Genomic DNA, 13433 nt, shown 5'->3' with positions numbered 1-13433 from the left:
TTTTTCCAACGCGTTATTATCTGGGAGTCTTCAAGGCTAGAGTGAATAGGCATTTGCTAGGAAAGCGTTATCCACCCTTGACCACGTCGTCATTTACTATCAGGTGAGACTGTGGTTGACCACTGTACTAGCGTTTGAACGCGAGCTTATACATATAATAGCCTATATACGTCCCACTGCTGGGCACAGGCCTCCTCTCAATCAACCGGAGGGGGTATGGAGCATACTCCACCACGCTGCTCCACTGCGGGTTGGTGGAGGTGTTTTTACGGCTAATAGCCGGGACCGACGGCTTAACGTGCCCTCCGAAGCACGGAATCAACTTACTTTTTCGGACAATCAGGTGATTCAAGCCTGAAAAGTCCTTCCCAAACAAAGGACAGTCTCACAAAGTGATTTCGACAATGTCCCCATCGGGAACCGTACCCGGACCTGCAGATCGTATACCAGAGCCCATATTATTAAAAATATATAATGTAAGTATATATGGGCGCGGCAGCCCTTTATTTGATTTTGCAAGTTTTATGTTACGCTAGTGTCATCTATCGGATATTTTGGAAACTACTTATAACTTGGTCTTGTAGTTGACTCGAACTAAATTAAGTACTTAATTTTTGCAATATTATGTTTGATGTTTAAAATATTATGTGTAAATATATTAATAATAGTAAAAATATTTTAAATGCAATGTCTTTGTAAATATAATCTATTTTTCCTATTTTACACCTAAATAGAATTTGTATTTGCTAACGATTTTACAAAGATTCAGTATTCAATATAGTTTTAATTATTTTAATAATATTATCACACTCATCGTCTGTTTTTAATACGAATTAATTCGTAATTAATATTTTGTCGATTTTCAATTACTAAGCGCTAATAATATGTGAATCCTTTTAAGAATTACCTTTTCAATGAAACACTGTCTTTGGTCTTTAATTGTAAGGAAACAAGTAATTATTGTAATGATAAATCATATTATTTATTAAAACGTATGTTACAATTAAAACACTGTATAAATTATAGTAAATCTCACATTGCACATTTTTTTAGTTTATATTGATCAATGTTGTCATTTCCGTTCTACTTATTTGAAAAACATGTTTTCAAAAACAGAGTTAACTTTATAGGTTAAGCTTAGATTATTTTACTTTTTCCTCCTGACTTCGTCGTGTTAACTTGTACAGTATTATTATACAATAAAAGTTAAAGTCTGAGTGCAAGTTTCATTCAACATGGATCCTGAACCACCTGAAGGCTTAACGCCGACAGCAGCGGTGGGATCACAAGCCAGTGGTCCCGAACAAGCACCACAGCCTGCGCTACTCCAGTCTCCGGGTCCTGCAGCGTCTGGGCCTCCGGATCCGACGTTCACCATGGAACAGGTCATGTCTCTTGTTCGTTCTATTACTAATCAGGCAACTACTAGTGCTGTCAGTGCTGCGCTTTCAGCGGAAACTGCGCCTTCGCGGCACCGTATGGATTTTTATTTGCCTCCTTTTGACCCGGACCAACGATCTCATGATATAAGAGATTGGTGCGCGCATATCGACGACACTATCCAAAAATTTAAAATACCTACACATGAAGCCCGTATGAAGGCTATTCTTCAATTGAAAGGCAGAGCCAAGACTTGGGCCGATACTTGGTCTCTGCGCTCGACGACTTGGGAGCAAGTGAAACTGGAACTAATACAGACTTTTGGCAGGGAATTCCGGTACTTCGACGACGTCCAGAGGTGGCGCGCCTACACCTCTGATCAGGCGACCAGCTATGCAGAGTACGCTACGACTGCCTGGACCCTGTTCAAGAGAGTGAGGCCCGAGGCTTCGGACGCCGAGGCGGTGGACGCCGTGATTACAGGTATTTATCCTGAATTTATCCGCTCTGAATTGTTAAGGAATACGCCCGATTCATTGCCCAAACTTATATCAGTGCTTAAAACGTACCGTAAGCGTAAAATTGAGACTCCTGTTAAAACGATAGATTACAAGAAGCCACGTGTTGTTGAGCCTTACGCAAACAAAAATGATCAATCGCTTGTTTGCTATAATTGTAAAAAGCCTGGTCATCGTACCCGCGAATGTAGAGAAGGGAACGCTACTAAACCTGTCATGACGTCTCAACCTTCTGCCATGAGCAACAGCTCTAGTGCTGTTCCTGTTAGTTCTAATACAACCCCTAATAACAGCAATAAAACAGTAGAATGCAAGTACTGTCATCGCAAAGGTCATGTTGAGAAAAATTGCTTTCGCCGCCAAAATGATGAACAAAATAGAGCCACAACTACTAAGTCTGCAAATTTTTGTCATCTCTTAAACGTTCCACGACCACCGTAACTATAGGCGATAAAAGGTATTCCTGTCTGTTTGATACTGGTGCCGATTGCTCGTTAGTTAGAGAACAAATCGCTGGTTCTATTCCTGGAAAACGTAAACACGTTAATGTCAATTTATCTGGTGTTGGTGGATGTCAAGTATTATCGAAACAAAGTATCACTACTGTGGTCACTATAGCCGGTGTGTGTGTAGAGTTAGAATTTTTTGTTATTGGGAATACACAAACTCAATTTGATGTTATCATAGGCTATGATTTATTACACATACCTGGATTAAGCGTAACTCTAGATAAAGACGGCATCTCTATTAAACGTAACAGTTTGCGTGTGAATCAGTTGTCTATTAATGAATCAAACTTAACTATAGACACTGACATTACCGATCCAGTACAACTTGAAACTCTACATAAGATATTAAGTCAATATAGAGATAGTTTTACTTCTGGAAATAAAGTTTCACAAGTTACAACTGGCGAACTTAAAATTAGGTTAAAAAATCCAGATAAAATCGTCCAACGTAGACCCTACCGCTTATCTCCTTTGGAACGCGAAAAACTAAAAAATATTATTGATGATTTAAAGAGTAACGGTATCATTCGGGACAGCTGTTCTCCTTTCAGTAGCCCTATCCTATTAGTGAAGAAAAAAGACGGGACAGACAGACTTTGTGTAGATTTTAGAGAGTTAAATGCGAATACTCTTAGGGATCATTACCCACTCCCACTTATCGCTGATCAAATTGACAAATTAGGTAAAGCACGTTATTTTACTTGTTTAGATATGGCTGCTGGCTTTCATGGCATCCCTATATCCCCAGATTCTGTAGAAAAAACCGCATTTGTAACGCCTGATGGCCAATTTGAATATTTACGAATGCCGTTTGGTCTATGTAACGCTCCGTCCGTCTATCAAAGGGCCATCAACGTTGCATTAGGTGATTACAAGGACAAAATTGCACTCGTTTATGTCGATGACATATTAGTCATATCTGAATCCATCGCTGAAGGCTTACATAATTTAAAGTTGGTGTTAGATAGATTAACAAAGGCAGGATTTTCCCTTAATGTTGCCAAATGTTCATTTTTAAAAACAAAAATTGAATATTTGGGTAATATTATCGAAAATGGCACAGTCAAACCAAGCCCTAGAAAAATTCAGGCTCTGGTTAACTCTCCCATTCCTAAAACCAGTAAAGAAGTTCGTCAGTTTAATGGGCTAGCAGGCTATTTTCGTAAGTTTGTGCCGATTTTTTCTACTATCATGGCACCGTTGTATGAACTTACTAAGACTGACACCCCATGGAACTGGACTGAACGTCATGAAAAGGCTAGGCAGGAAATTATAGACCGTTTGACGTCATCCCCGGTGCTGACCATATATGATCCCAGCTTGGCAACTGAACTTCACACCGACGCCAGCTCGTTAGGTTATGGTGCCGTATTAATTCAACGTCATGATAATGTCCCTAAGGTTATTGCTTATTTCAGCATGCGAACAACTCAATGTGAAAGGAAATACCATTCCTATGAGTTAGAAACTCTCGCTGTTGTCAAGGCAATAAAACATTTTCGACATTTCCTTCATGGGCGGCAATTTAAAGTAGTCACTGACTGCAACTCCCTAAAAGCCTCGAGTCATAAGCAGGAACTGACTCCGAGAGTTCATCGATGGTGGGCCTTTTTACAAAACTTTCAGTTTGATATCGAGTATCGTAAAGGAGACAGGCTTTCTCATGCTGATTTTTTCAGCCGTAATCCAATTGACATTACCGAATCACCGCCCTCCCGGTCCAGCAATTTTCCCAATTCCCAACTACAATTTTCTGTGTACTCTACCACTTCCTTAGATAACAATTGGCTTCTTATTGAACAAAAACGAGACCCCGTATTAAGTAGGTTTGTAGAAGAATTAAAGGGGGACACACTTTCGCCGTCAATTGCAAATACCTACGTTATTACGGCAGACAAATTATTACGCCGAAAAATACAAATTGATAATAAGACTCGTAAATTGATTATTGTGCCTCGTAATTATAGATGGAACCTTATAAATCACTATCATGACTCTTTGCAACACTTTAGTTGGGAAAAAGTTGTGAACAAAATTAGAGAACAGTATTGGTTTCCCAATATGACCAAACTCGTAAGAAAATTCGTGGAAAATTGCGTTAGTTGTCGTGTTCGAAAAGGACTATCAGGCTCCCGGCAGGTGGCTCTACATCCCATTGACAAAGTAGCGATTCCTTTTCATACAGTACATTGTGACATAACCGGTAGAATGAACGGCAAACGGACCGAAACTGAGTATGCATTTGTTTTCATTGACGCTTTTACTAAATTTGTTCATATGATTTACACTAAAGATCGTACTACTGAAACTGCTCTTAACTGTTTTAATAGTTTTATATCTATTTTCGGAACTCCGACTAGACTCATAACTGATCAAGATAAAAGTATGACCGCCATAGAGTTCTCGAGATTTTGCGAGCGTTATGGTATTCAGCATCACGTGGTTGCTAAGGGTGCTAGTCGAGCAAATGGCCAGGTAGAGCGTATTATGAAGGTCATCAAAGATAATATGTCGATTGTAGAGCTTGATAGGCCTTGGCACTTGGCTCTAGGTGAACTTCAATTAGCGATGAATTGCACAGTGTCTAAAAGCACAGGTAAAAGCCCGATGGAAATATTATTTGGTAAACAGTGTTCACCCCCTGCTATAAAGCTCATACAAATTGACGATGACTACATGACCGATGATCTTGAAACATTAAGGTCTGCTTGCAAGGAAAGGATGGACGAGCAATCTTGTAAAGATAAAGTTCGGTTTGATGCTGGAAAAGCAAAGGTTCAGCCGTTCAAAGTTGGTGATTTTGTGTTGATGCGACGTCATGAACGTCACACAACCAAGCTAGGATCCAAATTTGAGGGTCCCATGGAGGTGATAGAGGCGTTACAAAATGATCGCTATAAGGTGAAACATGTAAATTTGCGTGGTTCTTCAGAAAAAATTGTAAGTCATGATTTTTTACGTCCTGCCCCTTTAGCCCAAGTAGACCCTTTTGATGATTTAGAAGGAAATGAATCGGCCGTACGGGCGGATGGTCAGAATACCAATGTGCCTGTAAATCTGGGCGCCTCCACCTCTAACGTCTAATTTAATTTGTGCATTTTATTTTTACAGATTTAAAATTATCACTTTACTTAATTACTGTATTTAAGGATTTGATTCTAAGTTAATTTCTTGTGTAAATTTATTTACTCCCTATCCAAACATCCTTCCTATAACGCTGGCTGGCCACCATGCGTTTCCCTTTTCCCGGTCTTCGTTTTGGCTAGATCCCAGGATGGGTGATGCCTGAATTTTATTGGCTAGATCCTAGGATGGGTGATGCCTGAATTATTGGTTAGATCCCAGGAAGGGTGATACCTGAATTGTTGTAATTTATCTAAAACTATTTGATTTTATTTTTGTTTTATATTAGCATATTTATTACTCATGTTATAAATTAATGTTGTGTATATTTAATTAGGTAGTGATAAACAGCGCGAGGAGCGCGCTGGAGTCAGTATGGCCGTATGGGCGCGGCAGCCCTTTATTTGATTTTGCAAGTTTTATGTTACGCTAGTGTCATCTATCGGATATTTTGGAAACTACTTATAACTTGGTCTTGTAGTTGACTCGAACTAAATTAAGTACTTAATTTTTGCAATATTATGTTTGATGTTTAAAATATTATGTGTAAATATATTAATAATAGTAAAAATATTTTAAATGCAATGTCTTTGTAAATATAATCTATTTTTCCTATTTTACACCTAAATAGAATTTGTATTTGCTAACGATTTTACAAAGATTCAGTATTCAATATAGTTTTAATTATTTTAATAATATTATCACACTCATCGTCTGTTTTTAATACGAATTAATTCGTAATTAATATTTTGTCGATTTTCAATTACTAAGCGCTAATAATATGTGAATCCTTTTAAGAATTACCTTTTCAATGAAACACTGTCTTTGGTCTTTAATTGTAAGGAAACAAGTAATTATTGTAATGATAAATCATATTATTTATTAAAACGTATGTTACAATTAAAACACTGTATAAATTATAGTAAATCTCACATTGCACATTTTTTTAGTTTATATTGATCAATGTTGTCATTTCCGTTCTACTTATTTGAAAAACATGTTTTCAAAAACAGAGTTAACTTTATAGGTTAAGCTTAGATTATTTTACTTTTTCCTCCTGACTTCGTCGTGTTAACTTGTACAGTATTATTATACAATAAAAGTTAAAGTCTGAGTGCAAGTTTCATTCAACATGGATCCTGAACCACCTGAAGGCTTAACGCCGACATATACTTACATTTCTTTATTACAGCTTAAGAAATAAGTACTTATAAATAGCTTATTTTTGAGTTTCGTTTTGTGTCCTTTGGTTAGGTACCCTAAATCAAGGTGTATTCATTTGTTTTACTGCCACAAATAAAAACTTGAAATACAATCTAAAAAAATCCGGACAAACAACCGGACTGGACAAATCCTACTGCAAAACGAAATTAACTTAAAATCCGTGAAAATTAATAATTTTTATCAAAAAACCGTATTCGGAACACAATGAAATTAATTCGCTGACAATAAAAACACTAAATAACAATGACAACACTATCAAAATTAAAAAAAAATAACAATAGAGCGTTTTACCGCTGTCCTATACAATTGGTACAAAGGATTAAAGCGATTTAGCGATTTATAAAATATTTATAAAATGCTTCACAATTTTAACCCTGCTATTAATGAATAGTGCGTATCGTCAAAATTCTACTTTATAGTAAAGGGGAAAGGTATAAATTAACACGTGCAATGGATTATACAAGCAAAATTAACTTTGTCAAAATCCCGCTGAGCCAAACAAGAGTAACTCAAAAAGATTCACTTATTGTTTTCTAACTGTTGATAGGTGGTCTTTATTCAGAAATTTTTGATTTATAACACTTTGCTAATCAAAGAAACGATTTTATTCTTCCGGTTTCATAACGTTAGATAAGTATTAAGTATTTTTTTTTACTTCATAATGTGTAGAAATTATATACAATTGTAGATATAGGTGTACCAGAATCTCATGGCAAATGGGGAAATCAGATTTCTATAGTAAGCAACACTCGGGTAATTGGATGAAATCGTCTTGATACTTTTTATTTTTTACTTATTGACGGACACTATTATTTATTTATTATTATTATTTATTTATGGACACACTATGGACATTATATAAAGTACTTATACAATGGTTTCGTGCTACTGTTCCAACAGTTGCTTGAATCGATAGATGTCGCTAGCGAAGGTGCGGGAAAAATCTAGCTAATGTAGGTAGGTATATATGAAAAACAATATATTTATAAATTTGTAATATTCAAGTATACCGAAAAAAGTATTAAGACTAGTTAGTCCTACTTACGGGTCTTGTACTTTGACTTGACAGGTGACAGTTCAACATTACCATGGGAAAATCAATATATGTTTTACTTTTTTTATGCCATCAGATTCTGGTAGACCTATAATACATTTCCTAACCTAACCTGTGTTGGGCTGGTTTTCCCTCCGTGGGTTGAAAGGTCAAACAGACAGTCGCTTCTGTAAAAAAACCGGACCTGTCAAATCTTCAGGTCAGGTGAGCGGATCCTGTGAAGATGGGATAACACTAGGGAAATGATGACGTTTCCTTAATTGAATCGGAATCAGATAGTACACGTAGACGTGACGTAGTTTGGTGAAGCATGGGTACTCAGTTATCTGATAGATGTACGGTCACGAGCATTAATATGTATACACTTTGAAACCATTTCAATATGTATATACTTTGAAACCATTTCACATTAACTTTTATGACAAATTGAACTGTATGTCTCACTAAATGTCAAATATGATAGTGCGACAGAGTCCTAAAGTGGGTACATTATATTGCTCATGACTGTACCACTGACTAGCCCAAAGAGGGACATTCCAGAAAAAAAATAGAAATATGAGATTATTATTTATTTATCAAAACTTAAAACAAATATAATAATTATAAAATAAATAATTAATAAATTATATTTTTTTGTTAATTTATTTGTTATTATTAATTTAAAGATATTGTTATTTTTTTACGTTTGTTATCCATTAAATTAGAAGGTTAAACGAAGGCAAAACTGTACATAGAGCGCCGTCTATAAATTTTTGTGGAACGTAGCTTTTCTTATTTCTTTTACCTATCCTTATTTACCTTTCTTTTACTTATCTCTTTTACCTCATAAAAGAGTGAGTTCACAAGTCAGGAGTCCTAGAATTTAATATATTTTAGCAGATGGCATTAACTACTTGGCCGGGCAAATGAGTTGCGCTGAGGGCTCTCAACCGTTATTACATTTAAAACAACAGGCCTGAGGATGCCCAGTTGGATCCAACTTTAAAATAAATGATTCTAAAAATAAGGAAGTCTATTTTTAGTATATTTCTAATTGAAAAAATGATATAAAGTATTGTAAAGAAAAATATATTGCACACCTCTCCAAAAATCAAAACCACTAGACTAATATTATATAGACTAATATTATATTCAATAGTTAGCCACCCCGCTGGGCTCAACCCATCTTTGGGCCATTCCAACAGATTTAACACCACGGCCTTTTGCCTTCATTGGCAGTTTGCATAAACTACGATACACTAAATTGTTATGTCATGGGAAACCGCTTGTGCGGTCTCAATCTTAACCTTAATGATTTCATAAATAAAGTTTTTTTTGTAACATTCAGGATTTTTCATTGATTTTCTGAATTATTTGCTTCTTTCTCTCTTTATTTAAAAGCTGCGCTCTTGTCGGTGGATTAATCGCTATTTCACCTCCTGATACGACACGACCTGCACCTTCTCTTTTATATCTGATTGAAATTGTAATTTATATATACTTATTAGAATTAAAAATTGTACACCTAGACTGGTATGCTGCAGTGGATGTATGTAATATTGTTTAAGACCTTCTTGACCTGCAATGCAATAAATACATTTGAATTTGAATTTGTTTCATAAATGTTCTCCTAGGTCTACCCCTTCCTCTCTTTCCTTAATTTTTTTTTTTTGCTTCTCTGTACTGTAATAAGGCCACATATAAGCATTTCATCTAAGAAAGCAATATTGCTATTTATTTGACATTTAATGACATTGTCCCCGATTCCTGCAGGCAGGTGCCCAAAGTAATTGCGCAATGGTGGTGTTGATAGAAGCGTAAGATATGTGTGTAGCATTGATTAGGACTAATTTTATTAATTTTCCTAATTTTATTTTAAGTTTAACCCGTCATTATCTTATCCGCGTAAAAGGAAAGGGACGGATAAGTGACAACTGTTAATCTTAAAATTAATTAATAACCCGGGCGAATAAAATATGCATCTTGCTGGTATGGAAACCGTGTGACGAGTGCTGTCAACTTAATCCTGTCAAGTTATTGGGCAATATAAATATTTGGGAGGATTTTTAAAATTCTGGCCTAAAATTTACTATAAATAGTATTATTAATTGTCTATAGGTACAGGTGTGACTGCAAGTTGTTTTCTGACGACTTGTAGCGCTGCCCAACCCTATACGAATGATTAGCAATAACAGTTATAAAAACATCTTAAATGACACAATATTTTCAACCGGAAGTCACCGCACAGGAAACAACAAACGAGGAGCGAATCAAAACAAATTCGAAATTAAACGAATCCAACTTAACAAAGAGGGTTAATCAAGAGTTAACTTAAACATATGTTAACTTCTCAAAGGGTTAGGTTATAACTTGAATTAATACATCCGCTGTTGTATAAAGTTTATGTTATTTTTCTCCGCGTAAAATCACTTCCTCTATTATTTTATTACAGGAGCTATGTTAGGTCTATAGGAGTGACTATTAGTTTCTACGAATACCAGTGTCACACGCGGCTTGTACTGAGTGAGGTCTTTTCAGGTGTTCCATCACCACTTTACGACCATTTTGATGAACAACTTTATTTTTTAGAGAAAATTTTAAATGATTTTATATTTTGGTAATTCTGCGGGGTGTCCTATATACAAATACACAAACAAATACACTTTTACAAATACACAAATACACATACACTTATATACAAATACACTTTATTGCACCAAAATAAAAAGAAATAGTTACAAAAAGTCTCTTAACTAAGTACATGGCAAATGGCGGCCTTATCGCTTAAAGCGATTTCTTCCAGACAACCATAAGGTGAGGAAAAATGTAAAAAAAGCGGGTACAAACTATAAGTACAACTTATTACCAATAAATACATGCAAATAAATATATTATAACATACTTACAAATAAACCTAAACAAAACAATTTCTATTTACGAGTATTCCATGTTTAGGTGACTAAAAATGTGCTGTAGTTTTACAAAAATGCTGGATCATAATGCACCTACAGAGCTGCTTAGATGTAGTAAAAGTAGAGTCAAACAATTCAAGGTATTTATTGCACGCCATATGATAAGACCACCATAATGTTTAGTAGATATTAATGGTCACCTCAAAACCTCACATCAAAAGTCACAACCATTTGTATTCTAATCGCTCGTAGTTCTGCCAACCCAATTAGGGATCACGTTTTTGAAGTAACTTATAGGCACAACTCATTTCCGTGATTTGTCTCGAATGACATTAACTACTTAGCTGGACAAATAGGCTACAATTCTTCACCCACACCAATCCTTTCTCCAATCCCAAGAAACCCAACATACAAGTGTTTTTTCTCGCCATCTGACGTATATTTTTTCCAAAAGACGGTCGCACCATATGTCCAGAGCACGTGTTATGTCTGTCTGATCCTGTGGTTGCTAGCAACCTCTCATTACTTCTGCCGGCGCACGCGCCGCCGCGACGATCGTGTTTTTGGAAAGACAGTGCAAATTAATATGCGTTTTGGTGTTGAGTGAATGTGTGGTGTAAGTAAGTGTTAGGTTTTGTTTCAATAGCTGTAAGTAGAAAAGCAATATAACATATGTAAACAGCCTATACTATATACGTCCCACTGTTGGGCACATGCCTCCCCTCAATCAACCGGATGAGGGGGAGCATACTCCACCACGCTGCTCCACTGCGGGTTGGTGGAGGCGTTATACGGCTAATAGCCGGCACCTACGGATTAACGAACCCTACGAAACATTTTTTTTTTTTTAGAAAATTAGGTGATTCAACCTTGTAAAGAAGTCCTTATCAAACAAAGGACAGTCTCACAAAGGGATTTGGACAATGGCCCCATCGGGAATCGAACCCGGACCTCCGGATCGTGAGCCTAACGCTCTAACCAATTTTTTTTTACTGTTCTCGTACATATTATTTTATTACTGATATATTGTTATTATGTATTTTTGTATAATTTTCGACACAATGTAAAAATTGTTCAGAAATAAGTAAACTTGAATAGACCACGGAGGGTCTATTGTAACGTTCTGTGGCAATATAACATAGATACTGGTAAGCAGAACGACCAGTTCGGTATGTAATTCTATTTTAATAATGATAACATTTAATATGACAACGCGTCAATGCGTAGTAAGAGTTAGATCTGTCAAACTACGTAAGCAAACTAGTGTTGTGACGTTCAATAGCATAGTGATGTGTTAGTCGAGATTAGGCTGATCGATTCTTTTCTAATTCAAATTCAAAATTATCTTTATTCAGTAGGTAATATAGTTACACTTTGAATCGTCATTTTTACATAACGAACGTCTCATCCGCTTAAAACTACTGCAGCTTCTCACAACCTGTATAGCCGGGGAAAAGAAGCTGCAAGAAAAACCTCGTCACAGGGCCCTAGACGTTCTTTAAAAAAATAAATAAACATAAAATATTGTTATACAAATTGAGTAATTTAACTGCCTAATATCAGTTCTCCAACAGTTAATCCCATGCATTCATATCTTCTTAATAATCAAAATATCTCTATAGGTAACACATTTAAATACAATTCGGCGTGCACGCCACGATATCACCACGATTCACAAATCAAATCAAATATACTTTATTGCACAGAACTAAATTTAAACAATCAGATATAACACACACTCACTCACGATCTTATCGATTCCCTTATCTCCGCGATATTTTCGCCAAAAAAACGTAGTGTGAAAGCAGCCTAAGTAACATATTCAACAAGACACAGATCTGCTTTTCGCAATTAAAATAAAAACCAGAAAGATTGTTTTTCTCAAATTGTTTCTTCCAAAAATTTATATAAGTACTCGATTCCTGTTATTTTAAAGACTCGCATTTCAAGAGGTGTCAAAATTGTCCCATTTAATATCGGTTAAACGTCCTCTAAGGCCAAATTTCAAGTTTTATAATAACTCATTTGTCAAAACTGGATGTCAAAGATGGCTTTTAAAACAAAAGGCTTCAGGGGTTCGTGATGGTTTGGCGGCTTGTTCCAAAACCTGACGAATTTGTCAGTCCTTAGCCTACCTACTTAAAGACACTTTGTCAAATTAGTTGGCGTGAATGTGACATGAGGTAAAACTTATAATTTGCAAAATTCTTCGCATAATTTTGATTGCTGTTTAGCAATGGACCGGTCTTACGGTTAAGGAGTCATTGCCAGGCAACCCTAAGCATGACAATATGCTTTGAAATGAAATTTATTATTTATTTATTTAGGTACACATACAGCAATACATATAAAACTTTTACAGACAGCTTTATAAAAAGAAAGACTTGGTATATAATGCTTGCCAGTTACATGCGTACATAGCATGAAATTAAATAAATAAAAAGAAAAAAAATATTTCGTTCTGGGGTTGTACAATCAAAGAGTAAAAGTTCAGTCACTGACCCCAGCGAATTATTTGTAAACAGTTGTGAATTTTTGAACCATTAGTTGTCATAATTATAAAATGTATGTTTTTGTAAGTGATTATACTCTATTACAGAAACGACATGTAAGAGGTCTTAAGTGCAACCAGTTAATTTATTACTTTGCAAGAAACTGATTAAGCCGCGGGCAAAAGCTATTAAAATTTAGTCTAATCTTTTTTAGATGGATAGCTTTATGTGACCTTTTCAGT

General features: G+C 35.7%; 1 protein-coding gene across 1 annotated transcript; it reads left to right on the top strand.

Moving 5' to 3' along the window:
- Positions 1-1132: 1132 nt before the first annotated feature.
- On the top strand, positions 1133-6097 carry LOC126370001 (uncharacterized). The gene is made up of 2 exons (XM_050014622.1): positions 1133-1863; positions 5868-6097. Exons 1-2 carry the CDS (start codon positions 1236-1238, stop codon positions 5936-5938), a joined length of 699 nt encoding a protein of 232 aa, XP_049870579.1. The 5' UTR covers positions 1133-1235; the 3' UTR covers positions 5939-6097.
- Positions 6098-13433: the final 7336 nt, after the last annotated feature.

This window comes from Pectinophora gossypiella, chromosome 10, assembly GCF_024362695.1.
Source record: "Pectinophora gossypiella chromosome 10, ilPecGoss1.1, whole genome shotgun sequence".
NCBI classification, from domain to species: Eukaryota; Metazoa; Arthropoda; class Insecta; order Lepidoptera; family Gelechiidae; genus Pectinophora; species Pectinophora gossypiella.
Note: the sequence above shows the minus strand (reverse complement) of the source record. Positions and strands in the feature narration are given on the sequence as shown.